The 22,170-nt window shown below is 47.6% G+C and overlaps 6 protein-coding genes across 6 annotated transcripts; 3 read left to right on the top strand and 3 right to left on the bottom strand.

The window, feature by feature from the left end:
• Positions 1-654: 654 nt before the first annotated feature.
• HOO65_050772 (mutator-like element transposase) lies at positions 655-2,433 on the bottom strand (the record flags this gene model as incomplete). Its single annotated transcript, XM_071001021.1, has 1 exon — positions 655-2,433. One exon carries the CDS (start codon positions 2,431-2,433, stop codon positions 655-657), a length of 1,779 nt encoding a protein of 592 aa, XP_070858831.1.
• A 244-nt stretch (positions 2,434-2,677) lies between these two features.
• HOO65_050771 (Protein kinase-like domain protein) lies at positions 2,678-3,848 on the top strand (the record flags this gene model as incomplete). Its single annotated transcript, XM_071003444.1, has 2 exons — positions 2,678-2,778; positions 2,819-3,848. 2 exons carry the CDS (start codon positions 2,678-2,680, stop codon positions 3,846-3,848), a joined length of 1,131 nt encoding a protein of 376 aa, XP_070858830.1.
• Positions 3,849-6,992: 3,144 nt separating this feature from the next.
• On the top strand, positions 6,993-8,126 carry HOO65_050770 (Protein kinase-like domain protein; the record flags this gene model as incomplete). Its single annotated transcript, XM_071001020.1, has 1 exon — positions 6,993-8,126. The coding sequence occupies one exon, from the start codon at positions 6,993-6,995 to the stop codon at positions 8,124-8,126; it is 1,134 nt and encodes a 377-aa protein (XP_070858829.1).
• A 2,057-nt stretch (positions 8,127-10,183) lies between these two features.
• Positions 10,184-11,479, bottom strand: HOO65_050769 (Halomucin; the record flags this gene model as incomplete). Its single annotated transcript, XM_071001019.1, has 1 exon — positions 10,184-11,479. One exon carries the CDS (start codon positions 11,477-11,479, stop codon positions 10,184-10,186), a length of 1,296 nt encoding a protein of 431 aa, XP_070858828.1.
• A 4,237-nt stretch (positions 11,480-15,716) lies between these two features.
• On the top strand, positions 15,717-16,658 carry HOO65_050768 (uncharacterized protein; the record flags this gene model as incomplete). The annotated part of the gene is made up of 1 exon (XM_071001018.1): positions 15,717-16,658. One exon carries the CDS (start codon positions 15,717-15,719, stop codon positions 16,656-16,658), a length of 942 nt encoding a protein of 313 aa, XP_070858827.1.
• A 2,349-nt stretch (positions 16,659-19,007) lies between these two features.
• Positions 19,008-20,180, bottom strand: HOO65_050767 (Patatin/Phospholipase A2-like protein; the record flags this gene model as incomplete). The annotated part of the gene is made up of 4 exons (XM_071003443.1): positions 19,008-19,590; positions 19,649-19,886; positions 19,949-20,071; positions 20,120-20,180. 4 exons carry the CDS (start codon positions 20,178-20,180, stop codon positions 19,008-19,010), a joined length of 1,005 nt encoding a protein of 334 aa, XP_070858826.1.
• Positions 20,181-22,170: the final 1,990 nt, after the last annotated feature.

The following is a 22,170-nucleotide window of genomic DNA, read 5'->3' as shown; positions in this document are numbered from 1 at the left end:
ATTTATTGATTCAATAGATCTGAATATCTAAGCGGGCATGTCCTCGAAGCCATTGTATGGCCAACCTGATAACACTTGCTACATTTAGGGGCTTTCCTTGTCCTAGGCTCAACATTCTCAAATCCAGACGGCTCACGCCTCGTACTTGAGGCTGGCTGAGTGGGTGTTCTGAAAGTCGGACACCTGTCACGGGCAGGCAGGAAGGTTCTATGAGACTAACCCAATAGCTCAAAGACGGGACAGGCAGGACAGGTAGACAGGGACGAGGACAGGCAGGACAGGATGTTCAGGATGGTAACAGATACCAGGACAGAAGACAGGGACAGGAAGTTCAGTATATTCAGGGTAGGAGACGAGGACGTTGCTTGGGGAGCAACATTCAGGTAACAGAGGGAGGTTCTATCTAGTCTATATATCTACACAGGTTGTAGTTGACAAGATCTACAGTGGGGTGTGAGGCTGGTAGCGGTGAGCGAGGCTCCAGCATCGAGCAGGACAGCAGTCATGCAGGGAACGCTAAAGTAGCGTGGGAACAGTGGTCATGCAGAAACGGTGGTCATGCGGACGACAGTATCATGCTATGACGGACGGTGGTTATGCAAAGGACGCTAGCGTGCTGTTACATCATGCAGGAACACTAGCGTACTGTAACGGTCATGCAGAAGACGCTAGCGTACCGTGACAACACCTCCATGGCTCTAAAATAGGCTGCTGATAAAGTTGATTTCGGTTTAGATGCCAATGAGGATGAAAATATTTAAGGGAAAGATTCCGGTTTGTCTCCTGAAGTAGCTGAAGAGTGTGGACACAGGGTAGACCAAGAGAAGATGTGAATGATTGGGTACAAGCTTTCAGAGGCTTTCCAAGAAGTTGCCGCTGCTCTTGGACTTTGCGTAAAGCCTGATGCGAGACCCAGCCACGGACAGATTCAAATGGTGCCACAGGGATATCTAGAGGCACACGTAATTTCTGGGAGGTTTGCATTTTGTGAAGCTCTCTCATGTGACCCAAGATTGCGTTTTTAATGGCTTGCCAAGCATCGAAAAGATCAAATCTTGAAGTTCCCAAGTGTGATTTGATCAGCCAGTGAATTCCTTCAACCCTTGAGGTAGCGGTATTACCAAAATGGAAATACTTGTCCACCCATGCTTTTACAAGTCGTTCCTTGTGTGGGTTGAGCCAGTATGTCAAGACATACCCAACTTCTTGAAGGTGTTGTGAGGTGTACTGACGCCGAAAGTCTTCAACACGGGTCTTGTACGTCTCTTCGTCTGGCGATGCGATTATGGAGTGCCACCATCCATAAAACTCCTCCCATGCCTTGGTCTCCGGACTGTCGGGTGACTCATTGCGCTTAAGGCCAAAAGCTGGTTGGCAGTGTTGGAGAACTGCCTTATTGGCATGCCAAAGGCAAAGCAAGGCAGCAGCAGAAGGGAAATGAATTGGAACAGCATTCATAACTGCTTGACATCGATCTGTGAGAACAACAGAAGGAAGTTCTTGTTGGTATAGAGACTTCAGGTGTTGTAATGCCCATAGATAGTCATCCTCCGTCTCTCCTGAAAGGAATGCGAAGGCGATGCAAAACGATTTCTGGAAGGAATCGACTCCGATCATATCCAGGAGCGGCATAGAATACCGATTTGTCTTATATGTACAATCAAGTAACAAGACATCTGGGTTCTCTAGTAGATATGCTATAGAGCTAGGATGCGCAAAGAAAAGAGCTGTTAAATGGTTTTCCGAGTCAACCCGAACTTCGCACCTAAAGCCTTCTATCTTGAGCTGGTCGATGAGGGCTTGTACGCTGCTCTGCCCTTGGCGTAATTCTCGTCTCGCAGCTGCAATTTGATTGCCAATGTCTTTTGCAGTTGCAAGAGTATCTGAGGTATTATATAGATACGTCCTGATGCTTCGAGGGGCAACTCCAGCCGTTACTAGGCCCGAAACTGTAGATATGTCCTCTGTTTTGAGAGTGCGATGTATGGGATGTGCAGATGGGTCGTCGCTTGGCGGATGATTATGCTGGGCAAATTCGCTGCCTGGCCGGTAAGTTAGAGTCCAGCCACCGTCATCTGGAGATTCTTTGGCTAATACTGAAAACTTGCAGCTAGTTACTCGACTTGAAGTTCGGCGTTTTCGTATGGCTAAAGGGTTTGGCGGCTTTCTAGATCGATCGCAAGCAACAACAACTTTTGTCCGGCCATTTTTAGTCTTTTTAGACTTTCCAGTTGTGAATGCATAGCCTCGAGGTTTCGCCCAGGCATTCGCAGCAGCAAAGAGAGCTTCGTGAGACTCGTAAATCCCTTCAGGGGGAAGGATATCGTCTGGAAATTGACTGACTTGTAGTGCCTCTGCATTGTCTGCTACTTCATCTGCTGTGTTGTTTGCATTTACAGCATTTAAAGCGTGTGATAAAGCGTCTGTCTCCATCTCTATCTGGTTTATCTGGTGTATTTGATGTGGTGTATGTGGTGTATTTGGTTTCATGTATCTTCTGAATTTGCATCGCTGTTGAGGGGTCAAAATCATACTTAGGTAAGCCAAAGAATTGCTTAGGTAAGCAAAAAACAACAAGGGAGGGGGCGCATAAAAGAATTGGGGGCGCGCATGTAGGCGGCGCCCAGTTGACTGTGGCGCTTACGTTAGCTTAATTGTCCACTGTACTTTTGTAGGCATGATGGCTGATTGGTTCTTGGTTTTGCCCAGCGCTGAGGGTCCCCCTCAGGTCCACCTTATATGGCTGCTGGATCTTGCCACGCTAAACATTGGTGTTTGGTCATTCGAAAACCTCACGTACATACATTATCGATTCTAGTCCGAAATGTTCTATGCTGCACCAAATCCAAAAACTAAATACCGCCCACTGTCCTGGACGCTTCCGGCTGACCCTAGCTGACTGGACAGACCTTGATGGCAAAACCCAGACTGAATGGTGCTCTCAACACCCAGTCATCGACACGCCTCCTCACCCTGATAAAACTATCCACCATCTTCATGTGCTCGAGGAGGTGGCATGCCGTGATGGTCGTGGCGCTCAAGTACTACGATGCTCTTTAGACGATAGCAGCGATGACACTACCTACATCGCAAAAATATACGACCCTTTATACTATTCATATGTCGATTCATACGATGATCCTACATGGAGGGCTGATCGGGACTATAGTAGTGAAGCTGCAGCATATGAGGAGTTAAAGAGGGCGGGTGTTGATGGCAGCCTTACCCCCAAGTACTATGGGTCATGGACGTTCGACATGGTGCATCCTGACACACCACAGGCCACACGCTCAGTGCGAATGATTCTTATGGAATGGATCCCTGACTCTGTTACTATGCAGTCTATAGTGGAGGGAGGCTTTCGAGGCCGCATGTCTCCGCAACACCGGCTCGATATTCTTGCTAAAGCTTTGGAGGTCAGGTCGAAAATAGAGTTCTATGGTGTAAGACACCTGGATTTTGCTCCACGAAATGCGCTATTAGTTGGCCCTGACGTATTTTCTTGTATGCCTCGCGTAATTCTGTTCGACTTCAACAGGTCTTCAGTCTTTAGCCAGCCAGGCTGCATCGGATTACCGTATGAGAGCAAGTTGCCAATTAGTCCTCAGTACTTGTTCTGGGGAAGTTGTCCTGATGAATTTCAACACTGGACTCCTTACCCTCACTGTGTTGTGCGGGGAGTTTTCTTCGGTTGGCTGAAGTCTTGCTGGGAGAATTCAAGAGAGTTTGATGGCCCACCAGCATCTTTACAGTGGCGCCTCGGTCGGTATAAAGATACGCCTGAGTATGCTCCTCCCATTGAAGATGAAGATTGGGAGTCTAGTGCGTATTCAATGCCTTCAAACTAGCCTTGAAACCAACCTCTGATGAGGTATGAGATTGGACATCGGCTCTGATGGGAATATATAGTGTTCAGCAACTCATGAAGTTGGTTAGTAACAATGACAGTGGTATTATTGAAGTCAGCAATTTGCAAGTTTTAATGTCACTCAGTTTCTCCATCCCTATGATCTACTTTGTCATGATCTGTACGTATTACCTAACTTTCCATTAGCCTCTGTCCAGCGTTATACTTGCGTGGGAATACTGTGATCCAGGGAATTTCCGTCGAATTCGAGAAATATTGCAAGGAGAACAAGATTATCACACCCTGTATGCCTGCTCATGCCTCTCATCTACTTCGGCCTCTTGATGTAGGATGCTTTGGGCCGCTGAAAAGGGCATACAGTCAACAAATAGAGCATTTGATCAGATGCTCTATAACCCACATTTCCAAGACGGACTTCTTTCCTGCCTTTCACAGTGCCCACCAAGATACTCATACAGAAAGCAATATCAAGGGAGGGTTTGGAGGAGCTGGGCTTGCTTACTTTGACCCCGAAAATGTCATCTGGAAGCTTGATGTTCAGTCACGGACTCCGACGCCTCCCACACAGGTCACGATACCATCGACCCCTTGGAATGCAAGGACCCCAAAAACAGTGCTAGAGGCCAAATCGCAATCTACTTATCTGCAAGGAAGGATTAGAAATCATAAGAGCAGCTCCCCCGAGTCCATTATTGAAGCTGTCAAGCATTTTGAGAGGGCAACAGCTGTTATTATGCATGAGATGGTCTTGCTACAGGAAAGGGTTCAACAACTTGAACAAGAGAATAAGAGAGTAGGGCGGCGCCAGAGGGGAAAAAGGACTAGGATGCAAAAAGAAGGGCCTGTGACTATAGGGGAAGCATTACAATCAATTGATCATATAGATATTGACGCACAGGTAGCAGCTGAATCCTCAAGAGGTAGTCTCGGAAGGTCACAAGGAGCAAAGGTCCGGCAGTCTAGTATTTGCAGAAAGACGGGACATGATGTAAGGACCTGTCAGGAGACAATTGACGTCAATAGAGAATGGTAGAGTGACTAATTTTAATTGATTAGATGGATTTTGGTGTTTCTATTGCGAATTTAATTCAGAGGGTTGATATAAGTGCGTCGCTCACTTATCTGCGTCACTCGCTTATCATATACGTTATAGTATTCATTCTTCCCTCTCTCCTTCACCAATCCCTGAGTACTTCGACTATGAGATATTTATACTGGGGTTTACAGTTACAGATACATGTCCTTTCTTGAGGGTCCAGATAGTCATGTTCAGGCGGAAAGCAAGTACAAAACCCCTCATTCGTTCATTCAAGTCATTTGGATAAGTTTCTTTCTCTTTCTCTCTCAATGTTGAATCTGTGTTTATCTCCAGACCAGTTTACATGAACAGCTATGAACCAAGTTCTGACAATTCCTGGACCTGATCATATGAACCAATCTGTGAACTAACCATTGACACTCCACTAGTATTCCTGCCCTTCCCTGCCCTATATATTCAGTTCTAAACCGCCATACTTCGTCTTTGGCTCTACATGAGACATTTATCAAAAAGTAGAATTGTTCAAGTTACACTGTAGTTATTCTTATATTCAGCCCAACGATAGATGATAAGAGATAATTTATTGCAGGAAAGAAAACAATTTATCTAATTTACTAAGTTTCCAACGTAGATAGATAGGTTTAAAGAATTTAAATGTCAGTGGTCAATCATATGTAACAAAAACGGAGTGTTGAGCAACACTAGGAACAATTGGGCTCAAATTTGCCTCGCCAGACACAGAAGATCTATAGGCTCTCTCAAGGAAGCCAAGAAGAGCTCTCCTCATGTTCCTCTTGTCTTTTATAATAGCTAAAGAACACCATGTTCCTCCCATCATGTCCGATCGGTCGCCAAAATATAGAAGAAGCAAAACTTCCCAGTCAAAGAAAGCGACATATTGTGTCCCGTAGCTTCCAGAATAGTTGACACCTTGCTTTATTATAGTCAAAATGTCTCCCCGAAAATATCTTTTTTGACTACTCACAACATGAGGATACATGTCAGGCCGTATACAAGCACGCAAGATTTCGTGTTCCTTTATAGTGCCAATCTTCTTATAGTCAAGAATAGCAAAATATTTCCATCCTAGGATGGCATCATGCCGCAACCATACTTTATCCGCACGTGAGCGGTTTGGAGCGCAAGAATTGTTCAAAGACTGGATTCGGTTACTGTGAATTGCACACAATGCCATTTCAACAGGGTTCATCAAGTGCACAGCCGCAGCATCTGCCACATCTGCCTCATTGACAAGACGTCGACAGGGTTCCCAGGTTGCAAGATAGTTATAACCAAAAGAGCTATCGGCGTGTAGATGTTGGAGGATCTCGTCGCCGTACATTGCCCAAGAGACCAGTTCGGTTTTGAATGCAAAATGGGGAGCTTCCGCCCGAGCAGTTGAAGAGCCAGACACATGTGTGCTATGCCTTGGATTCTGGGGAGTGGAAACTTGCACTGCCGGTATGGCTTTATAGAAAGAACCAATGATAGTGGTCATGTCGAATGGTTGTAAATGAAGAGAGATTGACAAGTTGAGGAATTGATGTGAGGTTGAACTACAAACTTAGGGCTACTGACCATGAGAGAACACAGTATATATAGTACCTGGCTGGCGCTATTCTTTTCTGTAGGCCGCGTTAAAAACATACTTGCCATGATCTCATTTAGCTATGTTGACTGTTTCGATCTGCCAAGGAGATTGCAAAGTCAAAACAAGCGCCAATGGGAAAGGTTATCTATGTGATGGTTTCCAAATAAAGAAAATGTAGGGACTTACACGAATCTCACAGGGAGTAATTCGAATGGATCATCTAATATTTGTGACTTGAAATAGATAGAGTATTTGTTAAGCGCCTAATAAGCGCTCTGACAGAGTCATGGGATCCGATGCTGACTAAGAATAACAATCAGCTTAATTATCCACTTTACTTTTGTAGGCACGATGGCTGATTGGTTCTTGGTTTTGCCCGGCGCTTAGGGTCCCCTCAGGTTCACCTTATATGGCTGCTGGATCTTGCCACGCTAAACATTGGTGTTTGGTCATTCGAAAACCTCACATACATCCATTATCGATTCTAGTCCAAAATGTCCTATACTCCATCAAATCCAAAAATTAAATACCGCCCACTGTCCTGGACGCTTCCGTCTGACCCTACCAAGCCGGAAATTCCATACCACTGTGGCACATCGCTTTCCATCCGAGCACATACACCACCCCCGCCATTTGGCTCTGGTTATCGCAGAGACGTTGCTCCACGCCCAATAGCTAAATGGACAGACGTTGATGGCAAAACCCAGACCGAATGGTGCTCTCAACACCCAGTCATCGACACGCCTCCTCACCCTGATGAAACTATCCACCATCTTCTTGTGCTCGAGGAGGTGGCATGCCGTGATGGTCGTGGCGCTCAAGTACTACGATGCTCTTTAGACGATAGCAGCGATGACACTACCTACATCGCAAAAATATACGACCCTTTATACTATACATATGTCGATTCATACGATGATCCTACATGGAGGGCTGATCGGGACTATAGTAGTGAGGCCGCAGCATATGAGGAGTTAAAGAAGGCAGGAGTTGATGGCAGCCTTACCCCCAAGTACTATGGGTCATGGACGTTCGACATGGTCCATCCTGAGACACCACAGGCCACACGCTCAGTGCGAATGATTCTTATGGAATGGATCCCTGACTCTGTTACTATGCATTATATAGTGGAGGGAGGCTTTCGAGGCCGCATGTCTCCGCAACACCGGCTCGATATTCTTGCTAAAGCTTTGGAGGTCAACTCGAAAATAGAGTTCTATGGTGTAAGACACCTGGATTTTGCTCCACGAAATGTGCTATTAGTTGGCCCTGATGTATTTTCTTGTATGCCTCGTGTAATTCTGTTTGACTTCAACAGGTCTTCAGTCTTTAGCCAGCCAGGCTGCATTGGATTACCGTATGAGAGCAAGTTGCCAATTAGTCCTCAGCACTTGTTCTGGGGAAGTTGTCCTGATGAATTTGAACGCTGGACTCCTTATCCCCACTCTGTTTGTGGGCCAGTTTTCTTCGGTTGGCTGAAGTCTTGCTGGGAGAATTCAACAGAGTTTGATGGCCCACCAGAATCTTTACAGATTTTGAACAGTTTGTATGATGATACGCCTGAGTATGCTCCTCCCATTGAAGATGAAGATTGGGAGTCTGATGCGCATTCAATGGCTTCAAACTAGCCTTGAAACCAACCTCTGATGAGGTATGAGTTTGGACATCGGCTCTGATGGGAATATATAGTGTTCAGCGACCTATGAAGTTGGTTAGTAACAATGACAGTGGCATTATTGAAGTCAGCAATTTATAGCTTTTAATGTGACTCAATTTCTCCATCCCTATGATCTACTTTTTCATGAACTCTACATCTCATCTAACTTCCCATCAGCTTCTGTCCAGCGTTATAGTCGCATCACTATATGTTGGATGAAATGTTGGATGAAATGTTGGATGAACTACATGGAGGATGGGTATTGTGGGGAATCTGCCTGCAGTCGGATTAACCCTGGGTAAACCCGAGCCTGAATACTCCAACCTAGTTCCTCATGATGGAAGAACTTAACAGACAACCTTCACCAATTCCATCAATCTGTATACCAGCACGGTTCCACGTGCGGTTGTACAGGATCGCGAGTGACTTCCCAAGTGATAAAAACATGGTTCAGTAGATTGTTCTGACACCCACCACAATTCGTCATTCAAACTTCTCACAAACATCCATCATCAATTCTGCTCTGAAATGTCCCGTAGACATCGCGGGCTCTCCTGGAGCCTTCCGCCCGACCCTACCAAGTCGGAACTTCCGTACCGCTGTGGCACATCCCTTTCTATTCGAGCACACATACCACCCCCGCCATTTGGTCCTGGTTATGAAAAACAGGCCGCCCCATGCATAGAAGAGCAGCATGAGAGCAGGTTGCCAATTAGCCTTCGGTACATGTGCATTATCAACTTGACATATTATCTAGTTCTGTGTTAGGGGCCATGCTAAAAGATTGTTTGATGCTTATTTACAAGTAGGATCTGTAAGCAGTTGACAAACCATTGCTAGCCTGTTGCAAAGCCTCACGCTTTCGATGTGGGCAGGATCTAGCCGCAAGACTAGTTATACTCCTAAGGAATGACGCTAGAAAGCTAGACTATAATGGAAAACCATTGAAAAAACAGGTTCCTTGAAAAAATAGAGCAAAAGACTGCACTCGTTCTGGTAGGCTAGGTGGCTGGCATGACAAAATCACCATCAAAACTAACTAGGCCTGTGAAAACAACCTAGGCGTCCAAGGAGGCTGCAAACCTGGATCAGAGACAGAAGGACCCCTCCTTTGCAGAGCCAGCCACGGCGAACTGTTGTCCTCACGAGCTGCTGGCTGCAAGTATCATTCTCCTTTGGTATGCCCTTCTCGGGATTACATCTCGTGACTCTTTGCCACTCTCTGCTCTGCTCTGCAGTCTTGTAGGGCTTGGCAGTAGTAGCAGCAGCACTCTGAGTGCCTGCTAGCTTCTTCACGCGCACACACAACAAAATGCATGACTACGAAAGCTTTTTGATAACTAGGAGACCAACAGAGCCAGACTCAGAGCCAGGCAAACCTATAAAGAGTGTCCAAAAGACTGAAAGTGGCTTTACACTGCCAGTGGATATAGACAGTCACTGACCTCTACTTGAAAAGAGTGACCATATCAAAAGTTATATTGGAACAAGCACCGAAGTAGTCCAGGCCACGATAATGGACGCTTACGTCGAGCACTACCACAACAGGGGAGACTGAGCCTTAAGAACTGATCGGATATTGATTGACTCAGGCAATAGGGATAGCCCCAGTCTATATGAATGCTGGAACTCAAAGCAATGAGATGGCTTTCATTGTCAAGATCCCAGCAGCTGGCACAAGGGACCCCGAACAGTTGAGGATGGGCCCTAGGCTCATGCATGCCGCCTGAAAAATCAAAGGGTGCCGCCCACTCACTGCCTTGGGTCACACGACACTCCTGTTTAACATACAGATTTATTCATACATATACTTTCTATCTATCAATCTCAGGTCAGTTTCAGTACAGGCTCGTATATTTACCAGGGACGCAATATGCTACATTAATATAACCAAGAAAAACAATTAAAATTTACTCTCTTTGTCTGTATAGACCGAGTCCAGTTGGCAATCTATGAAAATAGCTAGGTATCTGTCAACGCCGAAGCACTCTTCATGTAATCTAATCCTTGTCGTGGCCCCAACTCTATCTAGTTCTCGTCATCACTCTCACCACTCTCATCGCCGCTCTCGTCACCGCTCTCGTCGTCTCTGGCTCTCTTCACCTTGCCAGAGCCCTCCTTGTCACTCTCATCGCCGCTCTCATCGCCGCTCTCGTCATCGCTCTCGTCGTCTCTGGCTCTCTTCACCTTGCCAGAGCCCTCCTTGTCACTCTCATCGCCGCTCTCATCGCCGCTCTCGTCATCGCTCTCGTCGTCTCTGGCTCTCTTCACCTTGCCAGAGCCCTCCTTGTCACTCTCATCGCCGCTCTCATCACCACTCTCGTCATCGCTCTCGTCGTCTCTGGCCCTCTTCACCTTGCCAGAGCCCTCCTTGTCACTCTCATCGCCGCTCTCATCGCCGCTCTCGTCATCGCTCTCGTCGTCTCTGGCTCTCTTCACCTTGCCAGAGCCCTCCTTGTCACTCTCATCGCCGCTCTCATCGCCGCTCTCGTCATCGCTCTCGTCGTCTCTGGCCCTCTTCACCTTGCCAGAGCCCTCCTTGTCACTCTCATCACCACTCTCGTCATCGCTCTCGTCGTCTCTGGCCCTCTTCACCTTGCCAGAGCCCTCCTTGTCACTCTCATCACCACTCTCGTCATCGCTCTCGTCGTCTCTGGCCCTCTTCACCTTGCCAGAGCCCTCCTTGTCACTCTCATCGCCGCTCTCATCACCACTCTCGTCATCGCTCTCGTCGTCTCTGGCCCTCTTCACCTTGCCAGAGCCCTCCTTGTCACTCTCATCGCCGCTCTCATCGCCGCTCTCGTCATCGCTCTCGTCGTCTCTGGCTCTCTTCACCTTGCCAGAGCCCTCCTTGTCACTCTCATCGCCGCTCTCATCGCCGCTCTCGTCATCGCTCTCGTCGTCTCTGGCTCTCTTCACCTTGCCAGAGCCCTCCTTGTCACTCTCATCGCCGCTCTCATCGCCGCTGTCGTCATCGCTCTCGTCGTCTCTGGCTCTCTTCACCTTGCCAGAGCCCTCCTTGTCACTCTCGTCGTCGCTCTCATTGCCGCTCTCATCATCGCTCTCGTTGGTCTTTCTCTTGACCTTCTTATTGGCCTTCCGGCGTCTCACAGGCTTCTTCTCGAAGGGACATTTGCTGCAATCAACACCCTCGGCAACGCCGCTAGCACAGACGGCTCTGCAGTCCTCGGGGCTACGAGCGTACTTCATGCCAGCCGGTTTGGCAAGGCCAGAAGAGGGCATATTGGCGGCCCCGCTCACGGGAGCGGCCGAGGCAGCCTCGGAGGCGGCAACAACAGCGATGATAGCGTGCATAAAATGCATTGTGGCGGATGTATCAAGGAAAAAGTGACTGGGTTTGTTTGGGTGTGGTTGTTAAGGTTATCGTTGTTGGATGGATGTCGTGAGGACAAAATAAATGGCAGAAGTAGATGACTGCAGATGTAGATACAAAAAAGTAAATATTTCAGATGAAAATGCAAAGGAGCAAATAAAATATACAGATAGAAAGAAAGAATGTAAATGAATGATGTAACTGTGCAAGTGTAAGGCAAAGATGTAGAAGTGAGTGATGATGGATAGAACAGAAGATGGTTGGCTTCAGCAGAGACGATGTAGCTGTTATATACACGAGGAATGATGCTTGGAATACGCATCTTGGTCGCCAATTCTGGAGGCCAAGCAATGAGCCGCTTGCACGCCACATCAGAGTAATTTCTTTTATCGCCAAGAATGAAAATACACAGAAATCTTGATAAGCGGTGTATTACGTGCCACCTCGACTAGATCTCGTTGTTTCACTCGCATCTTATCCTTGCCCTCCCTTCTCACGGCCTACTATTTCGAGCCACTAGCCCACTAGCATTTGTGCCGTTTATCCCCCAACCGCAGCCGATGAAGAGAGTAATTAGCCCATGGTCATAGCAGAAATCTAGACCTATCCATAGGGGAAGATGGAGGAAATAAGGCCTTGGATATCAAGACAGCTGACCGAGGTATACAAGGAAAACTGCGAAATAGCCCACGCGATATCAAGAAGCAGGCAGCAAGGAGATGAAGCGACAAATAGGGTAGCAAAACGAGGAACCCTACCGTAGAAGCCTCCGGACTAATAGAGCATATCCCAGAATGTTTCCCCTTGCCACCCACCCACCCCCCAGTTCAGTGCCGATCACCTTGCAGTATCCTATATGTCACCCTCTGATCTCGCAATCATCATGCTACTGCCAAGACCTAGAAGTCCTAAGAATATCACCCCAAGGAACGGGTCGACCGAGGCCTTGATTAGCATAGGAATGGAAACTGGGCTGGGCTTGGGGCTAATTTCTACGGCCTAGCCAAATAGCCCCTGGTGTCAAAGCCACCAATGGGGGCTGTTACATGGCCTGTCTCTTCCAGAAGCAAGCTCTACTACCGAGTAGCCAGCCAGCAGCAAGCTAGTATGCACATATCAGCGGCCTCGGAACCTCTGGCCGCAGTTTGCCTACGTCGCTCCCAGATACTTTTCTTGTGCTCTAGATTTATCCCACATAACTTGCAGACGCATGTATTGTCCGAATTCATGCCATCTGCTTTCTCTAGCACAGCCCCATGTCAAGAACAAGGCCACGGGCTGTGCACCAAGTCAAGCTGGGGTGAGGGCCACTCAGCAAGCAGCACGTTACTCCTGCTTGATTCTGTCCAAGACCCTTTGTGTCTGCTCATTTTTCTGCAGTGCGCTTCTTAGCCTGCATTTGTCCCTACAGTACTACTATTTACATGTCCTTGTTTTGTTTTGCGCATATGTCTGTACGCAGTCTAATTTTAAGACACACCCCTGCCTGTGCTTATTTGCCACCGCCGACCTGCTATGGAAGCGACTAGTGGTGTAAATATAGCTTCTGTTTTGTCTGGGCCGCATAGACTTCCTTGTCCGATGTTACTGTGTTCCGTTTAAAGAACGCGTTAAAGCATAGATCCTTTGGAGCGTATAAGTGCTAGTCTAGTGCTTCTCGCCATCATCGCCGCAGCATGTAAGAAAGTAGCAAAACTACAGTTTGCAAAGAACAGAATCTTGTAGAAGGTGTTTTTCTGGATTCATGGCTTGCGAAAGAACAACAGGAGCGAAAGAAAGCAAGAAAGAGAACAGAGACGCTGTAAAGGGGGACGGACTACTAGAGAGTATGGTCCATTCTATCCTTGCACCCATATTGCACACGGGCCCCTATAATAGACACTAGCAAGCTTGGCCCGTGAATCTTGGCACATGCGTACACTAGAATCTGGTGGGTTCTAGGCTACTAGCGATCGGCTCAGCTCTCTTTACATATGCCTGTGGGTGTGTGTAGCTTGTGGCTCGTAGCGCAGTGCACTCGTAAGATTCTTGATAACTGCCTGGATTGCCGGTTAGATCAAAACAGGGCGGGCTATTAGAGTCTCTTTATTTCATCTGATAATCCCAGACAATAAACAAGAAGGAGGAAGTGGAAAAGAATCCCCAGAAATGAACGATTCTCTTGTATTACCCCCCGCCTGTGAGCCTAATCTTAAGCCTAATCTTGAAACCCAAGCTGGCTACTCCATAGGTATATTTCGCTGAATAGATCCCCAAGAAACTATTATAGTTCATGTATGAAATTTGAAGTATTGAGCAGAACCAGAACAAACCCTGCAATCGCCAAGCACCATCCTGAATGGCAATCAGGACACTCCTGTGGAGAGGCTAGGTCTATCTAGTGATGGCCTTGGCCCATCGCCCTCTGTAAGCTACCAGGCTAGCATGCTCCACCACCTACCTTTATGCCTATCCACCGCCATGCATAAGAATCTACAGCTTGCTTAGATTAGATTCCCATGCATAATACTGGACGATTCTCTAAATCCGACTCCAACATCTTCAGTAAGCCCATGACACGGACAAAGGCCACGGAGGCCGCGACTTTAACCCTACAAACGACGTGTCGGGATGCCTACACGAGAACAATTTGAACTGTCGACAGAATTTCTGGGCCGATATCGATATGTCGCTTGTGATCTCTGATGTGGCGTGGCGTGGTGTGACACTGTCAAGCTAGTAGATCACATCACAAAGCACCAGACCCTTACGACGACAACCCTAACGATGAAACCTAAGATTATCATTCACCCTTTCTGTAGAAATTGGTCCTCATTTTACTACTCCCCTTTTTAAGATAAGCACAAAGTCTTATCGGTTTACCCGAACTTCATCCGGAACTTATTGGGAAGTTTGCTTCAACACTTTCACTCGTTTTGCCAAGCACCACGTTGCAGAACTTCAAACAACTACAGCGCCCGCTTCAAAGAATGAACGGTAAAATATCGGGACGATAGAGAGAGAACGACTCGGACGGCGGCTCGGGCGGTGGCTCGGGGCCTGAGCAAGACACACCAAACTGCCCTGCATGATAGATTTGGTCAGCGCTTTGATCTTGGCGGCAGAAAAATAACAGTGCTCTAGCAGTGCTCTAACAGTGCTCTAACAGTGCTCGGTTCCTCGTCTTTAGCCAGTGATCGCTTGGAGAAAACAACCAGCTAGGCCGGCCGGCCCTGAAGACTCCTGATCCATGCAAGAAAGGACAGAGCGTGCCATGGTAATCTTCCCTCCAAATCCAGCCCTTCCCCTCTTCCTATGCCAGCAAATTTGCGTCCTTCTGGAATACGCCTATTCAGCTGGGCTAGCCATCTAAACCTGGCGCTTTCTAAAACCCCGCGACCCATCATGCAACAGTGACGCGAAGGAGAAGAGCGACAGCTATCATAACATCCTCATCTATGCGCGCTTTTCAAGCGTCCATGAACGGTAAATGCCATCGATAAACTTTGACCAAGTATGCATCTGCAGGCTTGCTACACAAAGGCCCACGGCAGCTGCTGAATAGTGGTGTTTGAACATCGGCTAATGGGCATATACAGTGACGTTCAGCTTTCCGTGGTTGAACACTGCAAACCGCAATATATAGTTATCTGCCATTGAGTACTTCCGCAAGGTACCCACCGCGGACACGAGACGGACAATATTCTGGGCTGCTCCTGGCCCTGCCATGTAAGATCTAGATGGCTTCATGCTAGGCTATTCGTAATCCATCGCGCACAGGTGACTAGACTTTTGCATCACAGACATGGCCAGTACTATGACAACCAATTGGCTCTACACCCTATTTGGTAACTAAAGTTAGATTCTGAATGGTTCATTATGTGGACCTGCTGGTGATTTAATGCAAGTATCATCATCAAGTCCGGGTTGTTGGCGCATGGGGCCACATGGAGTCACTACACCGCGTGAATCATCCTGGGCTGTCCATTTTGTCGAATGCGCAATACAATCTCTGGCGGTTTTCTTCGAGTTCCATGAGAAAAAATAACGAAGCAGACACACCATAGCTCAGCGCTAAAGAGTCCACGAGGTGTTGCTGAGAAGTAGTTAAAAAGCCAATGTTTGCCGCCCATTGCATACAAAAATCTATGCCATCTTCTCTTCACACCACTATCCTCATCATACTCTCTTTCTTGCACTCTTCAGCCCCGCAACTCTCTTCACATTCTTCACAACAACACCGCCACAATGAGATTCTTTTCAGTTTCTATGCCTTTGGCTCTGTCCATTCTTGGTCTTGCCCAAGCTCTGTCCCTCAAGGACCATGGCTATCATGTCGCGGGTGATCAAACTGTCGATGTTGTTATTTCTTATGATCAGGATGGAGAATCGCAGTTGATCGACGCCTTCGGTTACGACATTGAGAAGAAGATAGTCACTCTCTTCGTTGCTAACAACGACCTAGAGCCCGCAAGGGAGAACAAGCTTGGCCTCGGCCAAATCTACGTTTCCCTCTTAGAAGGGCGCAATCAGAAGCCTGAAAATTTCAACTGGGTCATTACTGAAGGTGGTGGTGAAGAGGAAATAAAAAATCTCATTGACGATATCCGCACGGCCCGCGGTCTTGATCCCACAAGTGACATCGAAATCCATGCTAACGACCCGGAGTGGAAGTCGATCTTGGACACCAAGTACTACCAGAGAGCAGCAGCCCTTAACACCAAACCGCTCGAAACAATTCTTATCACAACAGCTCAACCCGATATTTATGAAGATGGTTCTTTAGTCGATTCCTTCTACTTCCATTTCCCAACCAAGATTACCGAGAACGCGGAAGGCGAAGTGCCTGCATCAGTTGATGACAACCAGGAAGATGAGGCGGCTGCTTGGTTCGACGAAATGAGCGAGGAGCTGAAGGAGGACCTGGAAGACGAATGGGAAGACAAGGAAGATAAGGCAGCTCTCATGAGAGAACTTCTCGCTGAGCAACAGGACGAGCATGTCGTATCCTTGGAAGCTGTGTTTGATGGACTTGCTGAGTCGATCATGGCCTCCCAGGAGAGTGAGGAAGCTCCCGCAAAGAGTGAGGAAGCCCCCGCCGAGAACAAGGAAGCCCCCGCCGAGAACAAGGAAGTCCCCGCCGAGAACAAGGAAGTCCCCGCAGAGAATGAGGAAGCCCCTACTTCTTGAGTTTAGCTGGAGGCTTGGTGCTCTCTAGAGTGGTGGTAATAAAGTTGCATGGTGTGGAGAGTATGGGAGGTGGCTCCTACATACCTTTTTAAGCTTTTATAGACAATGTAATCCAATTAATTTCAACCAAGTACGTGTTCATGAGTGCTCCATATCCTCTTTCGCATCGTCCTTCCGCGATTGCTATGCATTTTAAGCAGCAAGCTCGGCCTACTACTTGGCTATCATACACTCGATGGTATTAGTCTCGGTCTCATCAGCCATATCAGGTTCGGCCTCGACGTCCTTGTTTTGAATGATCCTCTATCGTCATGCCTTTATGTAACAACCTAGGTCTGTAACTGGGCTCCCATTGACTCAGCCTCTGCCACCCTATGCTCTGCTCCTCTCCAGCGACATATGATGTTGTCTCACACCATTTCAAGATGCCGAAACTGCGCATATCTGTGTCTGCGCAAACTGTAGTGCCGCCAAGGCGCCCGCCAGCAGAGCGCACTGGGGCAGCTTCACCATGCAAGTTGCTCATGTTGAGCAAGGGAGGAATAGGTACTCAGGGATGAAAGGGAAAACAATGAATGCTATGTTGATTTGCAAATGCGAATGCACGGAGAATGATAGGGCGAGCCAAGGTAACGCCGCAGGGCAATGGCTTGGAGTCACATTTTGTGCAACAAGCGGGACAGGAGCTAGGAGCCATGGTGGTGAGACAAAGAATGGGCCACTAGACAGGCTGAGATCGAGGTCGCGGCAAGATACCGGGATAATTGACGAGGGCGTGGGTACTTGTTTAGCATGTTGCCTGCAGTCCGTGATAGATATCAATCCTCGACCGCTAACTGGCATTAGCCATTTGACTGGTCTTCAGCCACAAGCGTCATGGGCTGGACGCGGAGTGTGTCGTACTAGTGGCTTCGGAGATAATTGGGGCTTTATATTGAAGAGGAAATGGAAGAGAACATCTCTAGAAGCAATGGATTGGGGCTGCGAATATCACGTTTCTCCTGTAAGGCGCTTGCAAGGTTGCCATGAATCTGGAGTGTCAGGGCTGTGCTTGAACACGACGGAGCTAGGGGATCCCCTGCAAAGCCTTCTTAAGATGCAAACATTCCCAGCCCATGAGATAAATCCCGCCCTCCTTTCCGTCTTTAATATGAAATCTTGGGCTTCCTCGAATCTGCTTATCTTGTACGACTTATCTGAAGCTAGCCGGTGACATGGGATGTGTTTCTGTTTCTAGTGCGCCATACAAAAGCCTGTGACATCCAAGACGTCACTAGAATACTGGGGGGGGGGGGGGGATGTATTGTCTAGTGGCTAGGCCCGCTATTAGATGATATGTGGTGTGACTGCCAATGATCTCGTGTACAGAAGGCTTCTTACTTGCGTTGCTGTTAATAATGCTCTTGCTTATAGGGTTGTGTCTCAGCTCCAATGTCTATTCTACCCCTGCAGTTGCGTTTATAGCAGTGTCTGTTCTTGAGTCATTGTTTCTTTCTTGCGCTGGCTCCCAGCTCATTGCCTGTAGTTCCTGTAATTTCAATCTATTTTCGCCCGGTTCTTTTCAGAGTGTTGCTCTAGTATGAGGGATTTGGCCTAATCCATGGAGGAGGGAGCAGTTGTGGCACTAGCATAGTGCTCGCAGGGGTACAGGGTTTGCCTATGTCTCCTTGTCTGAATCCAGAAGCCCTTTAGTGTCTATTCGTTTTGGAGAAGAGGCGGTCAAGTAAAGATGCAGCCATTGTAGAGGGAAAATGAATGAGCACAAGCAGCAATACAAAGCTGAACAAACACGCACCATTCATTGTATTCAATCTATTTCCGCGTATTCAACATATATAAGTAGCTTGATATGAGTATCTATCTGGCTGCCAAACTATGAGCGACTCGACATACCTGCGCTACCTAGAACTTTCTTGCGGGCTGGTAGCCAGCTGTTAATCTATATCGTACTTTCTCAAGCCCGTTCTTGTTGTATCAGGCCAAGTTCGTTCACTAGGCTAAGCGTTTATACCATAAGCCTATCTGATATCCCCCGGTTGGGTGCAAATTCTCAATAATGCAACCCGCTCTCTTCATAAACATCCCTTTTCGCACCAGTAGGCTATGGCCCCTTCTACAAGAGATACTGCTTGATATCTTTTACTGTCGCTTCACATCTTTGACGACACCGCTTATCCTCAATACTATTGCTGTATTTATTGCATGATAGACCTCTCCCCTGACTGAACACCTCGGGTAGAGAAGATCATCTCTGCGTCTAAGAAAACTTTGGGACTGACTATAAAAGAATGGCTGGAAACAAAACAAGGAAAGTTGGAGTAAAGAGCTACAGTGGGAATACCGACTTGCCTAGCCATCTAGCTCTAGTACATGTTGTTGGGCAGAGATCCAGGCCATGACATCCATGAACTTTTTGACGGCTTCTTCGTTTTCGCGCAGGTAGTTCTTTGTGTGCGCCGAGATTTGGCTCGTTCTCTCCCAGTCCCAAAGCGTGATGTCTTTGAGGCCACTTTCAACATTAAACCGATGGTAGGCGTTAGAGTCCGAGTAAGCGGTTTTCATTCGCATGGCAGCGTGCTTAGAGCTTGTTGCCATATTTTCTAGTGCCTTGGCAATAGGCCTGGCCTCGTTGATTTCGATAACATCGCCAATACCTGTGCCGATGCTGAGAACTACCAATCCCCGGCCTGGAAATTGCTTTGTAGCCTCAGCAATGAGCATCTCACAGGGATTGTTGTGCCCAAAGGCAGCATCGATGTATTCGATGTTGTCTCGGCCAATTTTGACTGACTTGAAGAAGCCGACCGCTGCCGTTGTTGCTCGAGCGACTTCCCACGCCTTGCAGTCAGAGATGTTGTCGTCGTTTTGGCCATATGTCTTGAAGAGGATCGGTAATGTATCGACGTTGTTTTTAGTTACAGCTAAGACAGCTCTAGATAGTAATGTTAGATCCGAGCCTTGGCTCTTGACTGGGCATGTCTGGAACTTACGTTTTAGTGCATGATGGGTCACAAAAGAGCAGATCTTCGGGGTTTCCGCCGTGATCTTGGATTGCTGTTTTGATAGCATTGTTGAACTTGGTAGCTGAGAAGGCAGATGTCGAGCCTAGGATTGACATTTTGCGATGGAAAGCCTTCTTGGAAAATTTCGTGTAAGCTCGAATGCATTCATCGACAGACATTCCCATTCGGCCCAGCATGATGGCAATGACACTATGAAGAAGAAGACCTGTTAGCAAGAGCCATAAAGCACGCGGATATAAGGGCAATATTACCCTCCAGTGCCGGTACCACCAATCAAGTCAAACTCATGACATGGCTTTGGAGTTGTTGCTAGGTTCCTAGACTGTTGGATTCCCTGCATCATCTTCTCAAGGATCAAAAGGGCCGACAACCCACGGACACCGCCGCCATCTATCAAGGTTAGTAACAAGACAGCGGGCCAAGGTCAAGGCATCTTACCAATAGAGAGGACTTTCGCCGGCCGGGGGGTTTCAGCAAACTGTCTACTGTTGACTGCCATTGTGAAGTAAAGAAGTAAAAAACGAGGATAGCGGCAGGACTGAGAAAAGTGCGATATAGGGGAACGGATGGGATGCTGTGATTTATTTAGTTGAAAAGAGCTATGAGTTTGATCATGCAAGCAAGTCAAAGAAAACAGAAGAAGAGGCGTCGTCGTGGCCGTATAAATAGCTGTAAATCCGACTGGCGGCACTGCACACATGCCAAGGTGAAATGCCTTGAGGATAGAAGCAATAGAATGTGGTGAGGGGGGAGCCAGGAAAACTGCCTTTGCAGGTGTATCTGGTGGCTTGGAAGAAAGTACCTTGCATTCTGCATACACTCATCGGCTCATGCCAAGTGGCTAGGCGCTGGGCGTTAGATTATGTTAGACTCGACCACAAACGGATATATCGTGCATGGACTAAGCCACCGAGGCTGGTACTGAATGAGATGAAGTGAGAACGATGAATTTTATATGAAGCTTTAGATGGTTCTGAGCGGCAATGACTTGTCTGGGGGTTAGTTATCTCTCGGATGCCCTAGGACTTGCACTCGTGTCTCAGCGTACGCTTTCTTTTAGGTGTAATTAGACACCCTTGTGCGGATGACAGACTACTCTATTGTCAATTTTACGGAAACTATGGCTAGATTGATTGGTAGGCATATCTAACAGGCTGCTAGGAAAAACGGCAGTAGTGAGGCAATGTTCAGAGACAGTAGTATTCGTGCTGGAAGACTATCCTTATCTTGTACGAGGCGGTGTAGCAGGGGTAGGCACCGCGAAGATAACCTAACGGCTAAGCCTCTATCTAGCATGTGAAGGCATACATACAAACTTGAGGCGAGACCAATGGGAATATCGCCATGATCTAAGAGATATTTAAATCCTTGCGCAGCACAGTCAAGTAGGCGCGTGGGTCAGACGTGGCAGCTCTTGTATGGAAGAGAAGTGAGCCAAGCAGTGAGGCGCTTCTATTGACGCCTCGGAGAACAGCAATCACGGTATCTTTCCAGCGGGCTATAGTCCTGGGACAGAAGGCAAGATGCAAAATCATACTGGTTTTGGCAAGACCCTCTACAAAACAGGGGCCTAGGATCTCGAGTAGACAGTACCGTTTCGCGTAGCTGACCTACCTTATGCCGGAACGTGACTAAGTCAGCATGCAAGCAACTTGACAACACTCTTCTACAGAGAGAAACTGATCAGTAATCTAGTTTCTCATTATGCGCCACAAAATATAGTTACTTTGTCATTGCCAACTCATAAATGTTGTTTCTTCAGCTGGGCAGGTCAGGTAGGTAGGTAGGTAGATTTCTGGAAGCGCCAAGGCAGACAAGGTTCCCTGTCACTCTAGCCACTCGAATTTCTCGCCAAGTCCTTCTTGAGCCGGGTATGGTAGCAGCGGGAGCATTCGAACATCAAGGCTAGTCAAGCAGCAAAGCCGGTCTAATTTTGTTGCAACTAATAGATGTTCAGAGCAGACACGTAGCTATTATTAGACAGGCGGCAACAGCAAAGCAGACGACTAGAAGAATCAGCAGTGAGTGAGTATACGAGCAGCCGTAGATATCTGCGAGTCATCCACTTCTGCCCACAGCTTTTCGAGAACAAAAAAAGGAATCAAAGGCGCAGTGGGCGCAAAGGAATCTGTAGCAAGCCGTCAATGTGCCTCGCGACTGTCAGCATCTTTGCACATACATATCACAGTGCAGGTAATATTGGGACTGGCCTGAAATAGACCTTCCTCCCTATACTGTCCGTCTTTGACTGTGGCATGGGGGGGGGGGGGGGTGAGGAACGAGGGAGGTTCTATTTCAACACCAGAAACTACAGTCCATGGTTGCATGCCACGTTTATATTCATATTCTGCTTCTCGCTAAGGCGGCTTCATTCTGTAATGGAGAATCACCATGCTTGCATGCCTGTTCTATTACCCGAGTGCTCGTTTACGTAGGGATATATAGACGTGATATCTAGAAGCATTAGTCCCAGCCATGTGCACCCCAAA

This window comes from Ceratocystis lukuohia, assembly GCF_044167205.1.
Source record: "Ceratocystis lukuohia strain C4212 chromosome Unknown Supercontig5_pilon, whole genome shotgun sequence".
In the NCBI taxonomy this organism is placed as follows: domain Eukaryota; kingdom Fungi; phylum Ascomycota; class Sordariomycetes; order Microascales; family Ceratocystidaceae; genus Ceratocystis; species Ceratocystis lukuohia.
This window is presented reverse-complemented; position numbering and strand designations above follow the sequence as displayed.